Source organism: Cimex lectularius, unplaced genomic scaffold, assembly GCF_000648675.2.
Source record: "Cimex lectularius strain Harlan isolate CLEC.00 unplaced genomic scaffold, Clec_2.1 scaffold25, whole genome shotgun sequence".
Taxonomy (NCBI): domain Eukaryota; kingdom Metazoa; phylum Arthropoda; class Insecta; order Hemiptera; family Cimicidae; genus Cimex; species Cimex lectularius.
The window spans coordinates 1,351,968-1,374,073 of record NW_019392633.1 but is presented as its reverse complement, the minus strand read 5'-3'; the positions used below and the strand labels follow the sequence as shown (position 1 = coordinate 1,374,073).

The 22,106-nt window shown below is 35.0% G+C and overlaps 2 protein-coding genes across 4 annotated transcripts; one reads left to right on the top strand and one right to left on the bottom strand.

Annotated features, from left to right (window-relative positions):
- Positions 1-1,453: 1,453 nt before the first annotated feature.
- LOC106668860 lies at positions 1,454-6,486 on the bottom strand. 3 transcript variants are annotated; one of them, XM_014398007.2, is made up of 8 exons: positions 6,388-6,486; positions 2,893-2,936; positions 2,641-2,730; positions 2,469-2,578; positions 2,368-2,400; positions 2,245-2,300; positions 1,701-1,804; positions 1,454-1,643 (listed from the first exon to the last, which is right to left on the bottom strand). In XM_014398007.2, the coding sequence occupies exons 3-8, from the start codon at positions 2,663-2,665 to the stop codon at positions 1,636-1,638; spliced, it is 336 nt and encodes a 111-aa protein (XP_014253493.1). In that variant the 5' UTR covers positions 2,666-2,730; positions 2,893-2,936; positions 6,388-6,486; the 3' UTR covers positions 1,454-1,635. The 3 variants fall into 3 exon arrangements, with proteins under 3 accessions (XP_014253493.1, XP_014253492.1, XP_014253494.1); XM_014398006.2 differs by having other exon boundaries at positions 2,641-2,825; positions 6,388-6,484; XM_014398008.2 differs by lacking the exon at positions 2,893-2,936 and having other exon boundaries at positions 6,388-6,474.
- A 1,563-nt stretch (positions 6,487-8,049) lies between these two features.
- LOC106668859 (sodium/potassium-transporting ATPase subunit beta-2-like) lies at positions 8,050-13,972 on the top strand. The gene is made up of 6 exons (XM_014398005.2): positions 8,050-8,262; positions 9,326-9,433; positions 9,832-9,995; positions 11,578-11,691; positions 11,750-11,918; positions 13,432-13,972. Exons 1-6 carry the CDS (start codon positions 8,193-8,195, stop codon positions 13,536-13,538), a joined length of 732 nt encoding a protein of 243 aa, XP_014253491.1. The 5' UTR covers positions 8,050-8,192; the 3' UTR covers positions 13,539-13,972.
- The last annotated feature ends 8,134 nt before the right edge of the window (positions 13,973-22,106 follow it).

Here is a 22,106-nt window from a genome sequence, read left to right as displayed (position 1 = left end):
TAGGTTCAAATGTGCATAAACCACACTGCCTAAGACAAACGTTTTATTTGCTGCAAACATCACCTAATAAAAGTAGCATACACTACACATTGTCTAAGTCCCACTGGCCAGAAAGAGACCGTTTGTGTGGATCGGCCGTCCCCAAATTGAAATGAAACCCAAAAATATCCTAGGGAAATTAAAGTGAAATAAAATTAAAGATAAATCAAATCCGCCCCCCCCCCAAAAAAAAAAGTTGAAATGACTATAATTATGAGATGGGGAACACAGCTTTTTAACGATGTATGGAGACCATTGAAATATATAACAGATTTCTATAAAAAAATAGGCAAATTATTTGTCAGAAATTAATGAAACAACTGTAACTATAAGAAGAAGAATGCAGCTTTTTAATGGTGTATAAGACCATTAAAATATATAAAAGATTTCTATAAAAAAATAGGCAAATTATTTGTCAGAAATTAATGAAACGACTATAATTGTAAGAATAAAAATGCAGTTTTTTAATGATGTACGGCACAATTAAAATATATAAAAGATTTCTTAACAAAAAAATTATCAATTTTTTTTCTTCTACGAATATAACAATGATTATTAGCAAAGCATAATACAGGCATGGATCACAATCCGTCTGCCGGAGGTTGTTGTTAAGAGAAAAAGAATAAAAAAAAAAAAAAAGAATTAAAGCGAGGTTATAACATTATTCGCTACATGCTAGTACACCATCAAAAAAGATTAAACATAATAGTAAAACTACTTCTAATAGAAAACAAACAGAGGGGAAAAGTCTTAATGATAAAGGGACAAAAAATCGGATATAATAAAGACATATATTTCATAATTTTAGACATATATATCAATCAAATCGGTCTGTATACAGTTGGCATTAACTGAGATCCCTTCCTCTCAGTCTGCTCTACCAAGTATTTTAATTTCAAATTGTTTGTCCAATGTGAATTTGGGGGGCTATGGCATCCCCAGAACCTAGTCCGAATGAAGCTTTAGTTCTTCCTTATTATGTGAGAAGGCTATTGAAATATTGTAATATGCTTCTCACATAAAAGATGTGCTTTTTTTTTCTTTCAAAGTTTAAAATTATTCAGGAAAATTAAAAGGCAATGCTGTGATTAAAAGCAGAATCAGAAATGTGTGTACTAGACTCATTGAATCAGCTCTGTAATAGCTTAATACAATATACTTAATGCACTTTTGCATTTTTATATCAACATTTAAAAGAAAATAAAGCAATAATATTATACACGAACTAAATTGATACCATGTAGACAATTGAAGTTGGGATAATGAAGAAAATATTCATTTCTGTTTGAGATGTGAATTACATGTTATTGAATGATAGCATTGCCGAAACTTGTTACCCAAGGTTTAATCTATTCCCAGATATATTTCCATTTTCCGGTATAGAAAGAATTGTTCATCAGATATTTAACAAAAATTTAATCTTTAAATATATTTTGAACCAATACAACTATAATATATAAAAAATTACAAAAACAAACAATGCATTGCCTTGTATAGGATTTAAGCTATAACACCAACCTATAAATGTAGAACTTTTACAATAAATATCGATTTACATGCGATAAAAATTTCATTCACTTGACTGCCCAACGCTCACTAGATACCTGGAACAAAGTTTATATTACCAAAATATACCCCCAAAATAATAAAGAAATACTCACTTATTTTGTTGACATCTCTCTTAATTTTTCTTAGGTTTTCCTGAAATTCTTTTAAGACCTTTGGCTTAACCTTCATTTTGTTTAAACGTTTCGTGAATGTATTTCTGAAAATTGTGTTGCTCAAAAGTAAACTTATAACTATGGCAAAATATTTTTTTGTATTTTAGCAAGTTTTAGTTGTTTGTGTGCACGTCAAATAAAATTATAATAATATAGTTAAATAACAATGGGTATAAGTTGTTAAACAAAGCAGTACTGACAAAAATAAATATTTTTTTAAATTGATAATCTATAGATAGTAATATATAAGTATCTATGTAATAGGTAGTAATTTATTGTCACATAAAAGTCTATGAATATTACTTTCAAATTTAATGGCTAAACTATGAAAATTCTTCAGTTGTTATTAGAGTTTTAAAATGTATAAATTGGGTGAATTTATATTCCCTAGTTTGCTTCATTTTCTGTCCACTATCGTGAATGCAATTTCTGTCATTTTTTTTAGTATGTTCAATGTAAGGTTTAGAAAAATAGATATACTCACAGATCTTGCACAGCAGCATTTAAATTTTTCAGTATTGGTTTCAAAGGTTTTAAGTTCTATAAATTACAAAAAAAAGTGATTTTTAACAATTACAATAAAAGTTACAAAACTTTGTATACATGCCTCTTCAGGATTAGAATATGTTCGGTTTTCAACCTTAAAAGAAAAAATTAATTACACCTAAAGGATACTACTTAATGTGATCATGATTCATGGGGTACAACCTTATTTTTATGTTCATGTTGTAATCTAAGTTGTTCCTCTGTACGAAGTCTCTCCCTAAGTTTCTTTTTATACTCCATTAGGTAACCACAAGGAATCATTTTTGGAAACACTGTGAATTGTATTTAATAATCAAGTTGCACTTAATTTCTCGATTTTAATTTTATCATTTACTCATGTTTATTTGCTGTGACACCATCGTTTCAATATCCAAGGAAGAATCAGACTCTGTATCTTCCTCATGGCATGGCAACACTTCTATTTCTGGAGGGATAAAACAATCAAGTGATTCTGTGGTTGCGTGAATTCTTTTTACTGGGATTTTTGATGATTTAGGAGCTTCACTTTTCCATAATAAGCTTAATATGACATAATTTATAATTTCTTAATTACAAATGGTCATTCGACCTTATTAATTTTTATTACCTAATTGATGTACACATCTGGGGGCTGGCCGATCTTTGCTTTTTCTATACATACACAATATATATATATTACTATTTTGAAAGTAAATTTTATTTTAAATTTGTATTTTAATGCAAAAATTATTGAAGCTATGCAGTATAATTGAACAAATGAAATTTAGCAGCTTAATTAACTAATTATAGTATGAATATATTATGAAAAAATTCTAAGCATACAGAAAGTATATGTTTATTCAGTTCACTATTTAATTCGGAAGGCAAGTGTTTTCTTGCAATTTTGAGTTTAACAATTTAAAAAATTTTTATTTCAATTATTCACCGTTCAATAAAAATTATGACATCACTTCTAAGGCATTGGTTGATAGATTTTTGCTTGTTTGTTCGAAAAAGTAGTATCATACCAAATTCATATTAAGTTTTAATATACAATTATAATAATCAATATATGTATTTAGTAGACACAATTGACCATATTAATTATTTCAATTAAATATACTTTTTATCTAAGGTCTTGGTTGAGATGAAAAAGTTAGTGTTACGAGCGGGATTCGAACCCATGCCCTTCGGCTCAATTCGCCGCTGCTCAACCACTTGAGCTATTGTGACTTCCATCCACTCGGACACCAACTCCTCATCTCAACCTAAAACCTTTAGAAATTTCCCTCTTTTTGCCATATTTTCAAATATCGTGAATCAGGATTCAATTCTTGGCGACTTATGAAGGGAGGTGTCAGTGAAGTAAGTACTTCTGTAATTATTATATTGATCCATATATGTATTAAGTAGTCATAATTGACCATGTTAATTATTTTAATTAATTATAGTTTTATGACTTGGTTGCTGAAGGTCATGGGTTCGAATTCCCCTCATGGCACTAGCTTTTTCATCTCAACTAAGCCCTTAGCTAAAAAATATAATTAATTACAATTATAATATTGAAGGTAGTTAATAATGCACCAGAGACAATGCATATTTAATATAATAATAGGCAAACCACATTTATCTCCCAGCACAAACGTAAACACAGCACTAACATCTTTCAGATTCACTCAAGATTATTAAAACAAATTTTTATAGTATGAAGTGATGGTTTAAAAAATCATCAATATTTTTCCAAGTGTCTCTTATTTTTTAAATAAGAATATATTTTAAATTCTCTTATTTTTTCTTTTTCTTTTTATGAGGGTATACACTACAAGGTAAAGGTCCTGGGATCGAATGCAGTGACCCCTGCAGCTTTTTGTTTTTTATTTATTTATTTTTAAACACCAGGACCCCAAGGGTACATATAACTTCACTAGTTTCGTGGTCCATTTGACCAAATAATATCTTACAATTAATTAAGGTTTTTAGTTGAGATAAAAAAGTCAATGACACGAGCGGGATTTGAACCCATGATCTTTGGCTAGATAAGCTAGATAGATGAAAAATGGCAAAAAGGAGGGAAAACTCAAAAAGGTGGGGTTGAGATGGGAAGTTGGTGTCCAAGTGGATCGAGGTCACGATAGTTCAAGTAGAGCAGCGGCATATCTAGCCGAAGATCGTAGGTTCGAATCCCACTCGTGCCATTGACTTTTTTATCTCAACTAAAAACCTTAATTAATTGTAAGATATTACTTGGTCAAGCAGACCACGAAACTAGTGAAGTTATATGTACCCTTGGGGGTCCTGGTGTTTAAAAATAAATAAATAAAATACAAAAATAAACAAAAAGCTGCAGGGGCCACTGCATTCGATCCCAGGACCTTTACCTTACAGAAATGAGCACTATGTCAACATCTAAACCGTTGCGGCCACAGACGCCCCTCACTACAACTTTGATCAATCTAGTTTATACTCAATGGCCAATATTTATAATAAAATGTGTAATCTAATTGAATTTTAAAACAACCAGGATTTTAAAAGAAAATGCTTACTTGCTACTTGAACTATAGCTCTGTGATGTGATATTAATTATGAATTATTTAAATTAATAATTTAAATTAATAATTTATATATTTCACAAATAATTTATTTTGATGAATCTAAGGTGTTTACAAAACCAAACTGACACTACAAAACGCTGCTGAAATCAATTAGGACATATGGACTGGAACTAAACTAATCGAGAACTGCTATAACAAGTTTAACACTAATGTAACACAGCCCATGACTTATGAGTAAAGCATAAAGAAATATAAAACAGTCTGTAAGCCCTGTCCTGATGCTCATTATAATTATGCCATTACAAGATAAATTTTAGTACAAATTTAAATGAATAAATCCAAAAATTGTAATTGATGATTGGTAGTAACACTGGGTTGGCCTTGTACAAATTCTAAGGGAAAAAAAACTATGGGGCACCACCAAACCTACCAATATCCAATAAATTCAGTACTTTCAATCCAAAATGTCAGAATCTTAGTCAATGCCCTCTACTACAGCTCCAATACAACCCTCCATAACGACCTCAAAACACCCTTTGTAAATAAATTGATCTCACCCAATTTTCTAGGTTCTCTCACCCGACTTACTGTCTAACTGATACAATATTAATGAAAATATTTTTAGTGAAACCCAATTTTCTGTAGGCCCACATGATTATTTATGAATAATGATCCTCCGAGGTACACTTATTATTAAAGTCCACCCCCAAATCAGTAACCAAGTAGACCTCTTTAAGAGGGACATCACCAATGGAGTTTTGTACAGAATACTGTACTGACAAAAGAACCTTTTTTTGTAGTAAAAGTAATGTAATGACATTTATGTGGAGTTTCAATCTTCATGGAGGCCAGTAGATAGGTGAAGAAAGGAACCTATAGTGCCATCATCAGGGCCTATTTTCTTAAAAAAATATAAAATATATACAATAAATAATATACAGTTAACAATTAACAAAATAAAATAATGTACATATTTCCCCAAGAGTGCAGAAAAATTAACATGGTAAAACTATAGTATGGACGTCTTGGGTTTAAGGTTATGAAGCACATGGCCAGCAAATTACATTATAATTATTTTAGACTAGAATTATAGACGCTAGAATTTCGTCGCTCTCTCTCCCATTAATTTTAATCCTATGTACGGTCTTTATAAATAGCTATAATTCTAGTCAAAATACTCTGTGATAATAAATGTTACTTATAAGAAATTGTCATTATTATGTATTTTGTCGCAAAATGTAAGCTGTTTTTGCCTCTACATAAAGTTTTTTTCATTCGATTCGATGCAACTTTGAGAATAATTTTGTTTTAAAATGTAACTAAAGAAGCTAATAGTTATTGTATGCTAAAGTAAACGTTGAAGTACTTTTATACTTTTTTGTATAGTTAACATCTTTTATGTCAGAAGGTAAAATACTCATTTATATCTTTTATTCATGCTTTTTTAAAACAACTAGTAAATATAGTTTTCATCAAATAAAAGCAAAAAATGTTAAGAACGGTAATCGTTCAAGTTTAAGTTTTAGAGTGAAGTTTATCGTAAAAGTAAGTAAAGAAAGAAATGTAAATACCGAAACGTTTACTACTCTTCTTTCAGGGAGCCACAACAACTAACTGCAGGATTAAAACCAACCTTTGTTTAAGAATTTCGCTTTATTTTTCCATTCGTCCTATTATTCGAAAAACAAACAGTAAATCATTTATCTTAATCTGGTCAAACCCGACAACCAGGGGCAAAAGTCGCTGAGTCAGTCTCACAGTATACAATTTTTTATATTGACGAAGGAAATAAAATAATCATTTACTAATTAATGAAGAAGAAGAAGAATTGCTAAAAATTAGTTATGCCCATGTTACGGAAAAATAACCCGTTGTGGTTTTTCTAATTCTTACTTCAAGTTTGTTATTATTTAAGTTTTTTCCCCAATATTTTATTACAATATGCAATTTTTGATTACAAGACGGCTATTTACATTTTTACTAGGGGGGAATAAATAATCAATATTATTCTCCCACTTTACTTCACTAAATAAACTTCACACTTCACAGCCTACTTCTCAGAAAGGAGGCCGCGGGGTCATTTCCTTCTGAGACCCTGGGATTGTAGGGATGGGTTGGACATGGCTCGGGCGAGATTATTGTGGAATGGTAAATTTTTTGTGGGGTTTACTTTATGGATAAATGGGATTTTAAGGCCGTTGTGGAGGGCAGTATTGGAGACATAATACAGAGCTTTTTTAAGTGATCTGAGGACTTTAAATTGAGAGGATTGGAAGGTTTACCAGCTCTCAGAGTACTATTCTGTATGTCTAAATCGGTTGTAGTAGCAAATGGAAATTTGTTTTTCGTTGAAAGCTTGGATCGTCGTCCTATAAATTTGTAGAGTAGACTGTAGTCTCTGTTTAGATCTTGTCGTTTCAGTCACAGATTCCACTTAAGCGTGAGTCTAGGTGGAACCCAAGGTAGTTTACGCAGTCGGATTCGGGGATAGGAACGTTGTTTGTACATTGGGAGAGGAGATTTGCTTCGGAGTGTAAATGTGACATGGACGCACTTGCTTTCCTTTATCCTCGTTTTCCATTGTCTACACCGATCTGCTATACATGTCATATGTCTCTGGAGATTTTCCGAAGCGACCGGGATCGTGGTTAGGAGATATACAGCTGTTTCATTGGCAAAAGATGCAGTAGGGTGGTAGGTGTAGTAGGAACATCTGCAGTATAAAAGCGGCCAGTGAGCAATATTCGTAGTAATCTGATCTTTGTCGGACATGAAAGAACCGCTCTGTTAGATAAGAGCGGAGGATTAAGTAGAGGGTATTTTTTTAATAATTGCAATTTAACAATGATCTTTGTCTTGAGCTTCTGGGACATAAGGGTAGAATAAAAAAACATCCCCTTAACTTGAGAATTAGTGCATTAATGTCCCCAATTGTGGCTTAAATTTCTTAAGAATTTCGCTCTTTTACATTTCTCTCGCTTTATTTCGCGATTTATCTTTTATCCCTGTTTCAATTAATTTATAATAAAATCATTTTAAAATAATACAACTAGTGTAATAAGTAAGAGTAATATTTTCTCTCCCGAACCCGTTCGTTTTTCGGCGTTGTCTTAAGACGTTTCTTTGATAATATTGTTAAGCGGTGCGACCACCCTCAAGTATCACGTTGGGTTGGACATCAAGCCGACATGTTTCGACAGGAATCGCTAAATGATGACTACCGTCGACTTAAAAGGCAAACACTGTTAAGGCGAAATATCTGTTAGTAAAATGTGAAATTGGCCTCTGGAAAGAGGAAGTGCTCGTTTACTCCCACAAACGTCGGACAGGAGATGAAAACGTCCTTGCAACTAAGACGGGGGATTCACTTTTTGGTATGACACGTTTTGAGACACTTTTCCTGGCCGTTTTGGCCCTATCGGCCACGGCAGCTGCCACCAGAGTGGGTACGTAATTAGCAGTATTCCTAAATTGCAGATTAAACGGAAGGACTGGTACGAAATTGCCAGCTTCGCTAGAAATCCCTCGGTACTTTTTCTTATATTTTTGATCCCGGTTCGCAGCAGCAGCTTTTAAAATGTACAATTGGATTATAGAATTGTTATTATTTCATTAATCACGCAAATAACTTTATCGCCGGTCGATTTTGTCGAAAACAAAGCCAAATTTTAAATATTTCTGAGCGATTGGCAAAATATGTTTTTTTGGCAAACAGTTTTTCCTCATCCTACGTATGTATATGCTTCTGCTATTTCTTAATAAAAAACGTTAACAGTTTGTTTTGCCTTGTGTGTATCGTTTTGAAGCATCTATTTTTATATCTGGTACGTCTTCATAGTGGATAAAAAGACTTATTTAGGACGTGACAGGTACCATAATGCATAATTTTGATCGTTTCCGAATTGATTGACAAAAATATTATTGATGGTTTAACAAAGGAAACTTACTTATTTTATGCTGGTACTTTAGGTACTGGAGGTGTCACTGACCGAAGTTGTGTCCGAAGTCGCCAAATTCTCTTATCTGTCGCATAACGGCCCTGGGTTCGATTCCAGGCGTTGCCCTTAAAATTTCTTTCGATACCAATCCACTATAACCGGATTTCCTGTAACTAGTATACACACACATGCCTACAAAACTTCAGGTTATCACTTTTCTAATTACACTGTTTGATTACAAGCATGATCCGTATGAAATTTTTTGAAGTGTGCTACCTAGGAAAATTCCGATTCGATTAAACACAATTGTCTGAATCTGCCTCACGATAGCTTACTCCAAATCTTGGAACGTTAGTGTATTTGAAACATCTGCATCAGGTATTAGTATGGGTCCTACGTTGCAAAAATCCATTTAGCAGTTACTTAAAACCTGATGAGGCGAATGATCATCTTGCAAATCAAATGAGTAAATGAGTATTTTCGTAATTCTACGCGAAAAGAACAGTTATAGTTGTTTTGAATTCCGCTAGTTTATTTTAAAATAGGAAACTGATTTTATATTTTTTTCCAGAACTTCAATACGAGCCAGCTAATAAAGAAGACATAAGAAACACTCTACTTTGGTACAACAGCACTAGCTACAACTACTGGGCCGACCGTTTAGACGAATTTCTTAAACGTAAGTTTAAAATCCAATCAAATTTATCTATCCCCGAAAATCGTCAAATTTCGAATCGCGAGCGGAACTGTGAACATTTTGTTGAAGAGGGCAATCGTAAACGAAAGTGCTCGATGTAATAAAATTGCACAATGTTTTAAATCAGTTCCCCTTGACGTTCACAACGGGTTACTTGATTAAATTTGAACAAGACTTAAAGAGAGGGAATTTACAATCAGACCTCGGTAAACACAGAGGCGTTGTAAATATGCCCCAGTCAAGATTTCATTAGGAAAATATCCCAGGATTAACAGCTGTCATAAATCAAGAGAGTAGATATACAGATAACATGTTAAATCCCGGAAAATAGGTAAGCGAGTATATTTCGCAAATTGCAATTTTATTGTTTTTTTTTCCAGCTTACAAGTTGCCTACTCCGAACAGGGCAGGATGCAGCCACATGCACCCCCCGGACCACGGCAAAATATGCAATTACAAAACGGAGACCTGGGGCCCTTGCGTCTCGTCGAACCGATACGGCTACAAAACCGGCTCCCCTTGCGTCTTCATCGAACTGAAAAAGGTACTCATTCCTCCAGGTCTTGTAGGGGTAGTTTTCATGTAGTGGTTTATGATTATTTATGAGATATTAAGAGGTAAACACTTGAAAAAATATTGATGTTTAATACACTTGACAGGCAAAAAATTCCACCCAATTTTTCTTTTTTCATTTTCTCGATAAAAGAAAATTCTGCCTTTAATTTGTCTCATTGCTTTTATCAATAAATATTTGTTTTTGCTATGTTTGAAATTGAGAATATCGATTAGAGGTAAACACCCTTAATCCTTAATCCAAAACAAGGATAAAGGTTTTTTAAATGTTAACTTTTTACATAATTTAAAATTTTTTATTCAGTCTCATTTGAATTTTGAAGCAGTAAACTGTTTAGGTTTCATCTTTGTTTTCTTAATTTCAATTTTTAAACTTAAAAGCTTAAGGCTGAGGATGTTGGGCGTAATGTGGCACTTATTTGATGATGGACGTTCCATCAGGTATGCGGCTATTGCCATCGGAGTTCCCTACGAAACACTGCGGGAAGGCGTTAGACGTTTTCCAGAAACTGAGCCATGGAACATAGAAGGCCTCGTTCTGGACGCCCTAGGGTAACAGAACCACAGACCGTTTTTTTGACTTTGGGAATTTTGCGAAACCGGCACCTTACTGTTGTTCAAGCGATTCATCAGCTCCAGGAAGGTCGAGGTCCAAATTTCTGAACACACTGCTCGAAGAAGATTAAATCAGTATGGACAGATGGCTTTTCGCCTCGTTAGAGGATCAGAATTGATCAGAACACACAGAGTAGCACGGCTCCCATTTGCTAGAGAACACAGCCATTGATCTTTGGACGACTTTTTACAGATGAGTGTAGATTTGCTCTCCAGATGGGCGTGAAAGAGTGTGGAGAAGGCGAAATGAAAGGTACGAAGCCTGTAATTTTTCCCATATTCAACCTTTTCAACGTAGCTCAGTGATGATGTGGGCGAGAATTTCCATGGAGAGTCGCACAGAGTTGGTTGTTGTTCGTGGAAGATCTTTGACGACCACTCGCTATGTGAATGAAATTTTGGAACATCATGCGTTGCCGTCCTCGATGAAATCAGCGACTTATTCTAATGCACGATGATGTCCGTCCACATAGCTCGCATAGTACAAACGTACCTTCATCAACAGCATAACATCAGGGTCTTAGCCTGGACAGCCCGTTCTCCACACTTGAACCCCATCGAGCATTTATGGGATAACCTCAAAAGACGAATAAGAGCACGTCCATCACTTCCTGATTCACTCCACCATCTTGAAACGAATCTTCGGGAAAGATGGGCTAACCTCCAGGAAAGAGACATTTCCTGACTGGTAGAAAATATGCAATATGCCGAGGCGTCTTATGTAATTAAGGCAAGAGTGAAAATCGCGATATTGAAATGCTAATTAAAAATCTAAAACAAAAGGAAAACAAATTTTATCTGTCCGGTTTTTTCATTTTCCAAGCAATTTACATTTTTTAAAAACTTTTTATACAAAGACTCAATTATAAAACGTTACAAAACGTGAGTCTATATATATTTATATACTTTACAGAAGACACCTTGATGTATATTTTCAGGCTTTCAATTGGAAACCCAAGTATTACAACTCGACGAAAAATTTGCCGAAAGACATGCCGGAAAGGTTGAAGGAAAGACTCGTAGAGCTGGAATCTTCAGGGCGGAAGAGAGAGGTAAGTCGTTCGCCAACCAAGTCGCCAAAACTCTTTCGTTAATTTATTCGATTTTCAGTGGAAAAACGTCTGGGTGACGTGCGACGGCGAAAACCCCGGTGACCGGGAGGCCATCGGTCCGGTCTCTTACATCCCCTTCCAAGGGTACCCAGGCTACATGTTCCCCTACACCGGTCAAAAATGGTACCTCAATCCGATCATCGCCGTCTACTTCCAGAAGCCGTACCGTAAGCCCAGTTTGATACCATAAAAGGACATTTTGAATTTGAGGTAGAAATTACGGCCTTGAAAGCGCGTAGTGCAAAGACACTGAGATTACGGAGATACGTTATCAAGTTAAGTGTGTGGCTCTAAAAACGAAAATGAAAATTTCTAAAAAATAATTCCTTTATTATTTTTTCTATTGCTCTTATGCTATCTATTGTTCAAACTTTAAACAAAACAATTTAAATCATTCAACAAAATCATTTACAAAAAAATAAAAAATGATAGTGTATATAGTTCTAATAATTCCACCTTCTTTAATTGAAAATAATACGTCATTTAAGTCATTTGTGGTAGATCGAAAAGATTGACTATATACTGTTCAGCTACATTTAAAAAAAGTGATTTCTTTCAATTAAAATTATTATTTTTACAATTATTCCGAAATCGTGAGATGCGGTCTGGTGTGATGTAGGTTTTAGAAAAAACATTTTCTTTATCGTGCCAACGTTTCGATCTTTATTGAGATCATCTTCAGGGCCTAGGATTTACAAACATTGTTTACATTTAACAAATACATGTAGGACGTGGAAAAAAATGAATTTATACAATGCAATGTATTTGTTAAATGTAAACAATGTTTGTAAATCCCAGGCCCTGAAGATGATCTCAATAAAGATCGAAACGTTGGCACGATAAAGAAAATGTTTTCTGAAAGCTACATCAGACCGCATCTCACGATTTCGGAATAATTACCGACTAGCGGTCACTAATCACCAAACATTATTTTTACAAATATTTTTTAAAATCTAGTTTCTCTGACCTTACGTGTTAAATAATTTCTGAATAGTTTTTTGAACAAACCTCTTACGTTTAGGAGCGCTTGCACAATGGACATTGGGGGTTATGTCGTGTCCATTAAGAAATTTCGAAAAGGAAATGGAACTTACTTATGCTTTTTACATCCTTATTAGGGTTTTATCTTCCTTCCTTATTACCGTTGAGTGTTAAAAGGGTTGGGTCTAACAATACAATATTTGTCATTTATGAAGGGATTTGAAATTTTTCCATTAAAGATTCCGACTTTTGTTTTCACAAAAGATCTAGAGTTATAAACGTAAAATTAAATATTCTCTAAAAGGGAACATTTTAAACAATACGAAAAACGAAAATAGACACCGAGTTAGGATTTTTCAAACTCTTCGGTCATTTGGACAGTAGTTTTCCTTCCAAACGTTGAGAATACGACAATAGTGCTATTAGATCGTCAAAGTGTTCTTTCCACTTAGGACAGATTTCGAGCAAGGTCTAATTAAAATTCATTTCAAACAGCCCCATTTACATCTATTACCATTATTCGAATAACATGCCGGAAAGGACGCTAAAAGAGCAATTTCAAGCAATGTGTTTGTCTTTCTACTTAAAACTCGAAATTGCTTAACGAGAGTCATTTTGCAAATTAGGAAAAAACAGACGAAATCAGTATCTTTTATCCACGTATTAGATAATTTACAATGTTTTGTGTACTTGTTACAGACGGAATGGTGATCAACGTGGAGTGCAAGGCTTGGGCGGCTAACATCAAGAGGAATGAACTTCAAGAAGAAGGCGTGACAAGTTTCCAACTGTTGATAGACCTCTAAATTGTTATTTTGTTATCAGTCATTAACATTATCTCCAAATTTGTTATTAATGCAAAATCGCCAAATCTAGCGATGGGCAACTTGAGATGTCGATTTAATCCTCTCTCAAGAGCAGCTTTGAACCAGAACTAATTCGTTTATTTTTAACGTTCATAAATCTAGCTCTAGTCGTACTCTAAGAAATGTATGCTATTCGAAAGCGAAAAGGTATTTTTCTTGCGACCTATGAAATTTTAAAAGTGTTTTATTTATGACAAACACCACAAAGGAGTTTATGGGTACGCCTAGAAATAAAGGTTCAAGATGTGTAGTCTTTTTTTAGCAAGCAAATCATCATTGTAGCTATTTTATGATCAATTATTCTAAATATTCAATTGTAAATTAATTATGGTTTTAATAATATTTTTAAATATATGTGTTAATATGTTTTTATATTTCATCCTTTCTTCAAAATTTCGAAAAACCATCACACGATTGGAAAATAATTCGACGACGTGATACTTGATTTCAATTTATAAACTGTGTCGCTCAAAATTTAATTTAAGTTTGACCGCGAACATAGCGCCGACTTGTGGGTTTTATTTAAATTTTCGTCTTGATATTTTTATAATTTGACGACTCTAATATCGGATGAGCTTTTTACTTTTTACGTTTTTCTTGTCTTATTAAATTTTTCACTACGCCAGTTATCGGATACATGATAATTAAAGTTAAATTACAGATGGCCATATAATTTAAAATACAATATAAAGTATACATTTAATATAATATAAGGTAAGCTTTTAATAAAAAGTAGAATATTAATATCAATAAAAATGATATACAAAAAAGGATATGAATATCAATGTTAAATTTACCTCTTTTTTATAAAAAATGTAGCTGCTGGTGTTGGGTGTAAAGTTCCGAAACATCCAAATAAATGTAAATAAGTAATGTATTTACTTTTTTATTAAAAACTATATGGAAATGTTTTCTAACATAAGCCAACAAATTAAAATAATTAAACATATTTGTTAAACATAATTATGAGGGGCGTCGGTGGCCACAACAGTTCCGTTGACACGGCGCTCATCACTGTAAGGTAAAGGTCCCAGGTTCGAATCCAGCGATCCTGCATTCAAACCCGACATACTTACAAATGGGCTTTTTTTTTCAAAAACACTGGCACCCCGAGGATTGATATAACCTCTGCTGTTGCAAACCCTCGTAAAAAATTAAAAAAAACATAATTTTTAAGAGGGAGAATCTTCTTAAATCTTCTTATCTGTAATATTAGCCAGAGGATGCCCACAAGCAGGGGTTCTTTTACCACCTGTGTGGAAACACTGGTAGACGAACTCGTACAAATACTGGAACAAGAAGGTCACCTTAACGGTTCCGTCACAAGGAAAAGGGTGATGGGAAGTCTAGAAATTACAACTTTATGCGAGACACCGTTTGCATTCTCCAATGAAGCCAAGGGTCACACTAGACCACCGGCATACATGGAATCCACATCTAATTAAAAACTACCAAATTGCCTGGGGGAAATGGAAAAGGTTCTGTGCTAAAAACTGAGTCCCAAAATGACCCTATGGCTGTATTATGAGACCAATACGTAGATGTATGGTTAGGGATGGGACGGTGGATCAAGACTTTCCAGGCTAAGGCGGTCAGATTATTAAATGGCATTTAAAGACAAGCTTGCTCCAATGTTACTAGAACTTGAGTACAACGCCAACTACGGCCTTAGAGATGTTGTTAAAACTTCCAGCGCTTCATATTCTAATCCAAAGAATCCACTGATCTAGGCTCACAGGCTCATAAAAGTACAACTATCTGTAAGGATAGGCCATGTTATCGAATAATGGTAACTGAGAGAGGAGATACATGCAGATGCCATAATAGTCACGTAATTCGATGCCACTTCTCTAAAATATAACTTCACCAACAAGTTCAAGGTTCTGATACCTGAAAGGAATACTTTGAAGAAGAAGTGCACCTCTTTTGGTGTGAGAATTGCCTTATCAAAGTAGCTGTACCGTAATGGGGGTTAATGCTTCACATTCACAATATCTGCCGATGTCTCCGGTACCTTCTGAGAGATTTAGCATATTTCTGTCCAAATGACGCTGTTCCTTTGCCTTCATTTTTGAGAGATTTATAAATATCGTAATTTGCCGCATACCTGGTGCTTTTGTGCGTGCTTGAGTTTTTCTTTCTCAAGCGATTTTTCCAGCACCAACTTATGCACACACTCTGGCGCCACTAGTCGTGGTTCAAGTGCCATGAATAAGAGGGCCGCTCGTTTTTTGGCTAGTGGTCAACCTATTCATTACCTTTTATACACCTTCATAACCGGGAACCAACTTTATGATAATCTGTTTCGTTTTTCCAGAGTCATTAGGCGATTTAGACACCGCAGACAAGCTTGGAGTTGAAAGTACACGCAGCCTTTACAGTTGCCAGGCTGTCTGAGAGTACGTAAATCTGTGCATGTTTCATATTGTTTTTTTTTTAACACCTGTGCACAGAGTTGTGGACCTCAGCTAGGAAAATTAGTGGGATTAGTCAGTTCAAACGGACTTTAAAAATGTATAGTTCGGCCCTTTTATCCCTACACCTACTGGCTATTACATCTTCGACCCATCTGTGAACTATATTAGGGCCCCTTCCTGAAACTTGGGGCTACCTTTCTTCCAAAGGTCTCTATTCATTATGTTGAAGGGAGATATCGAGAGATAGTTTGGTGACTTTTATTAGAAACATTTACTTCTAAAAACTAGTGAATGGGCAGACTTAAAAAATAGCTAAAAAACTCCTATGTTTGTTTTCTTATTTAAAAAGTTCTTAAAAACACTAAAAATGTAAAATTACGTGTATTTGTACATAGGAACATATAGGATAATGTAAAAAAGTGAATGTTTAACTATTTAATTTGTATATAAAGATTCGTAACATATACATTTAGGTTAATATTGTTATATTATTATGTATTTATTGTGCTGTATATATTACATGGTTTTATATATTTATATGTTGTTGCTTTGCCGGCCGATTTTTCTCTGCATTGCAAAAACCGATTTTATAATTGCAAAATTTTCGTTTTCAAAAAAAAAAAACCTTATCAGGAGATTCTGGAGATAATATTTAGAAATCGTACCCTAGGGAGAAACCGGATTGAACTAGATGGTAAACCACCAAAATTAAATCGTCCCTGCCGCCAAACGGGCATAAACACTAGAAACATTGTCTTTGTTTAAATTTAAAAGTGAAATATGAACCTTCTGGGTGTACTTTTCGAAACAGCAATTAAAAGCTAAGCAAGCAAAAGTAAGTTCGCCGTTCGTGTTCTTGTCACATTGGCTTAAGACGACTCTTTTTTTCTTTTATTGGTCTATAACTTTTACAAGATGCTCTATTTGCCAAATCGACAGCCGTATCGTAAAATGTGTGTTTTTACGAGCGAATTTCACCCTCACACTTTAATTGAAAAAAGAGTATTGACTAGATTCATCTAGGGAACTGTTTATTACATGTAAATAGCAAATTAATGCGGTTAAAAAAATGTGCACACTCTATTCGCCCTCGCCAAATTAGTAACATTGATGATTGTTTATATTAATTATCCAGAAGTAGCCAGACTAACAATAAGACGAAAAACGAAAAAGCCAATTGTGTGTACTTAGTTAAAACTGTACTTATTAAAAAAAAAAGCTGCAGTATATAACATATACAATAACCTACAGTACTAACAAGGGGACGACCAGGTTGGTGGGTAAAGGATTTGGACCAAACTTTTTTGGTGATTCTAATCTCCAAAATGTAGGACACGTATCGGCCCACTTCTTGTGAAGGTCCCCTGGTTTCGCCAAATTTTTTAAAAAGTTGAAATTTCCGTTTTTTAATATTTTTATTTCACTGCTCTACTTGGTCAAATCAATTATGTAAATATATCATTTTACCGCATTTTTTTAAATGTAGATTACAATAAAAACATAGCAAAAGCTATCAAAGTTTATCAATAACCAAAAAATTTCTAAAAACCAAATATTTTCAAGTATACTCAAATTTTTCATAAAATCAAATTTTTTTAATTCATTTATTTTTTACTTTTTTACTCAAATATGTTTTTTCATCAAAGAAAACACTTTTTTCAGTTTCACGTTTCAGATAGCATAGATAATCTTTTAGGTGATGAGGAATGTAGCCAAATAATTCTTTTTTGTTTTTCGTTGTTGTGTATTTGTACTTTAATAGAGAGAGGTAAGTGAAGCTAGAGGGGATTTTACACTTCCAGGATATTTTTGTTTTTAAATCTGCTAGTTTTTACCATCAAATGGCGAGAAATGCATCAATGCAAAATCAATAGTATCAATGTTCTTTGTTCCTAGGTTTATATATACAAATTGGTGGTTGGCCCTAAACTGTGCTAACGCAGTTGGGAGGGCATGGATAAAGGGCTTAGAGAAAGAATTAATATCCTGGGAAGACGCCAGGCTGCGCGTGGTAGAGGAAAAAGACCTTCCACGACCGCAGATAGTAGTGGGAAACATCCCAAATTGCCACACGGAAAGGGATACTATTGAGAAAATCCTTGGGTTTCTCAAGAAACCAAATGGAGGATTCCAAATAGAGGCCTACAAGTTTGTCGAAAGAAAGGAGGAGGACAAATTAGTGATCCTTACCATGTCCATCGATCAATCGTATCAAGTCGCATCAAGTCAGTAGAGGCTCTAAAGAAAATGGACGGAGTAAATTTCAGATTTTGTACAGGAAAGCTGAATATCAAATCCAAAAAACAAGACATGCAAGAAACGGACAAGCCCGGTTCCTCTGAAGGGATGGAGTCCTAGAGGAAGAGAGCACTACACCAATCCCAAGTACATCGGGTGTGCAGAAAAAGGAACCAACTCCGAAACCAAAAACCAATCCATCAAAAGGACATAAGCCCCAAGAGGAAAAGAAGGATCAAGGACAAAGAAGCAGGGAGGACATGATGAAATATAGACCTCCCCTTACCTCAGGACGTGGTAAAATTAGGCACCAACAACTTAGGGGATAAGAAAAACGAGGGTGGATAAATAAATTCCACAGTACTGGAATGCGTCCAGGTGAACCTGCACCATGCAAAGGCGGTGACCGACGGCCTCTTCTCCTGGAAACACCTAGTCATTGCCCTGACCCAGGAACCATGGGTAAGTGAGGCGTAATGAAAACGATACTATTAAATGCAGGTAAATTGGTTTACTGTAGGGATCATGATAAACCTAGAGCCGCCATATTAATGAACCCGAAGGTGAAGTTTTTATATGTTACAGATTACATCACCAGAGACCTGGTTGCAGTGCAAATAGAAGGACCATTCTTCTCGGGAATGGGCAAAACTATATGGGCGACTACCTATTTCCTAGGAGAGGACTTAAAAACACCTTCAGAACTGCAAAAACAACATCCACTTCATATAGAGGTGTGATGCAAAAACACGTCATATCAGCTGGGGGAGCACCGGTTTCAACAAAGAAGGTGAATCTCTTTTTAATTACTTATTAGCAAATAAAGTAGTGGTGAGTTGCAGAGGTACCAAATCAACTCTTTCGTGACTATTTCGAGAAGTGAGGACGTATATTAGTAACAAAATAAAAAAAGTGGCATGCTTCCTCGGAAACATCTATGTTCGATCACAGAATCATATGCTTTGTGGTGTAGGCAAATAAGTCAACACCGCAGTTTATCTTAAGAGGACTCTCAGCTCTATCAAGCATATCTTAAGCTAGAAACAGAAGGGCTAAACTTTGCAGTTAAAAACATACAGGGACTAGATCAACTAATTGAAAGGTTGACAAAGGCAATCATTACAGTCTATGGAAGATGAAACTCCAAAAACCAAAGGGACAAACAGAGATGTTCCATGGTGGATAATGAACTAAATGGCCTTTTTTCAAACTTTTCAAGAGCAAAAGGGACAGGCAAATGGGATGAATACAAAAACTCCCTAACTGAATACAATAAAGCTCTGAGAAAAGCAAAAAGAAAGACATTTCTGTAAAGGGATTAGATAGGCTTCCCATTTCGACCAAGACACAAAACATTCTAACGAAAGGATTCTCAGCCAAAATTATTCTAAAGGCAGATGGAGTAGAACCAACGACGAGAGAAGCACCCTGGAAGAGATGATGCGGTCCACTTCCCGAGGGCTAAACGTGTTGATGACAAACATAGACCTGGAAAAGACCGAGCAGAAGCTGCCAACTGCTCAAAAAGGCAAGGACTCGCTCGGGCAACATATTGACTCCCAACAAAGTTAAATTGGCATTTAATCCCTACAAATCACCAGGAGAGGACAATGATTTCCCCATGATATTGCAACAGGGATTAGAATAGTAGTTAACATTTTCAGAGCCATCTATTAACTAGCACATATCCCAGTGATATGAAGTCACACAAGGCTTGTGTTCGTACCGAAAGGAGGAAATTGCGACCCAATAAGCCTAACTTCCCTTGTCCAGAAGACCATGGAGAAAATTATAGGCCAAAAAATTAAGGACGATCATCTTGAAAAAAATCCTTTTCATGACCAACAGCATGCATGGTATGGTAAGGTATGGCAGAAAAGGATACTAGGAAGCGGGGTTTGTACGCCCCAGGCACTGCAGCCTTCTGGCTTATTGTACCTTAGTTCCTTAGTTCAGTTAATAGACTCAATCCTTCTTCTTAGAAGTATCAGGTCATTGACTGTTGCTGCTGCAATTTGATTCCCTAATTTTTTCCGTACGCTAGGTTAAACCTCCATTGAGCTGTTGCTTCGCATTCGAAGATGATATGAGTGGCTGTTTCCTCCTCCTCATTACATAATCTGCATATGGGATCATCGCTATATATACCCATGTTGTGTAGATGTTTTCTCAGATGCCAATGACTGGTTAGTAGACCTACCACTCCTCTGAGTTTGGCCCTCTCCAATTGCAGCAGTGTTTTTGCCAGTCTCGGTGAGGGTTGTTTCATCATAAGTTTACTATGTCTAGCACCGCTAGAGTTTATCCACTTCTCCTTTTGTTTTGCTTGGATCCATTCTGCGATGGAGGATTCTATATTTGTTTTTGTTATCCCAAGAATAGGTTCGGGGCCTTTGTATGGTCTTGCAGATCCTGCTCTGGCCAGTCTGTGTGCTTTCTCGTTACCCAAAATTCCACTGTGCCCTGGCTCGCAAGATATCATCAGGTTGTTGTGTTTCCCCAGGTTTTGGAGATTTTGGATGCATTCACTGACTAATTTTGATGTGATTCTTTTACATGGTAATGCTTTAATGGCTGCTTGGCTATCTGATCTTATGAGTATTTTTTTGTCAGTGTAACCACTTTTAAGATTTTCCAGGGCACAAGCATTGATGGCATGCATTTCTGCTTGACAGACCGAAGTGTACTTCCCTAATGAGTTTGATTGCTCATGTTTTGAGGTTGTACAGAAAACGCCTGAAACAGCACGCATACCAAAAGTTTAGATCCACAGAGACGGCCATAAACAAATTGGTGGAACAAGTTGTCAAATCATTTTAGGAAGATAGGGAAATAGCACTCTGTTGCATCATGGATATAGAGGGAACCTTTGTTAACACCTCGTACAAGTGATTGAAACAGATATACAAAGAAAAGGTATAGACCACCCGACTACGCTGAACTTGGTGATGAGGCCACCAGCCTCCGCCACACCACCACCGCCTCCGCCTAATATTCACCTCACCTCCTCATCGCCTCACTCCACCTTATATTTAACAAATATCTACTAAGATGACGAATAAAATACATTTAATCGATAGTTCACATCTTGAAATCACCTTTTATTGTATGGGAATATGCTGGACGTTTTAGAAAACATTCTCCTCCTCATTTTGTTGACTTAAATAATAATGATCTAAAATTGATAATGCTTTAACAATATATATTAATATTATTTTTTAACTTATGGTTTATTGTTATAATATAGTAAAATTATTAGTTACACATGAAGGTAGTGTGGTTTTAGGAAATCGATTGGTCCAGGAATCCAAAATTGAAGGTCCTCGAGTTGTATGTTTAGATATAAGTTCCAAATCATTGATAGGATGTAATTTTGTGGTAGATATTGGGAATAGGATTTTACTCATACATTCTGGGGGTCGGTAACTCAGCACATTGGACAACATATGACAATATGCTGAGGAGCAAATATCGTAAGAAGGGTTCATGTAAAAATGTATCTAGTGTTAAGTACTGGATCTCTAACAGATCTAATTTAATAAATTAATTATTCAGTTATAACGTTCAGAAAAGAAAAAATGTAGCAATAAAGATACTTGGATTTTTACAGTGACAAATGTATGTTGCATGTAAAAATAGAAACGACATCGGAATTAACGATATAATTATTCTTTATAAGCTACGGTAGGGAAAAGTTAAATCCTTCTACAATTTACTACTTAAAAATTAAATATTATTATTGTTAGATTTTACTTCTACGCATTTGTCATTCATGAATTCGTGCACTGATTTTTTCGCTTCTGTTTATTACGTGTCATGTTTGTCTCTTTTCGGTCCCACTTTCCAGAATTAA

Bases quoted from the DNA above. Each gene is read 5' to 3' on its own strand.
- LOC106668860 (XM_014398006.2), bottom strand. The intron at 2,401-2,468 runs GTTGTACCCCAT...TTTTCTTTTAAG, and splicing joins AACATGAACATAAAAATAAG to GTTGAAAACCGAACATATTC. The intron at 1,805-2,244 runs GTGAGTATATCT...CACAATTTTCAG, and splicing joins AATGCTGCTGTGCAAGATCT to AAATACATTCACGAAACGTT.
- LOC106668859 (XM_014398005.2), top strand. From the start codon at position 8,193: ATGACACGTTTTGAGACACTTTTCCTGGCCGTTTTGGCCCTATCGGCC. The intron at 8,263-9,325 runs GTACGTAATTAG...ATTTTTTTCCAG, and splicing joins GGCAGCTGCCACCAGAGTGG to AACTTCAATACGAGCCAGCT. The intron at 9,434-9,831 runs GTAAGTTTAAAA...TTTTTTTTCCAG, and splicing joins TTTAGACGAATTTCTTAAAC to CTTACAAGTTGCCTACTCCG.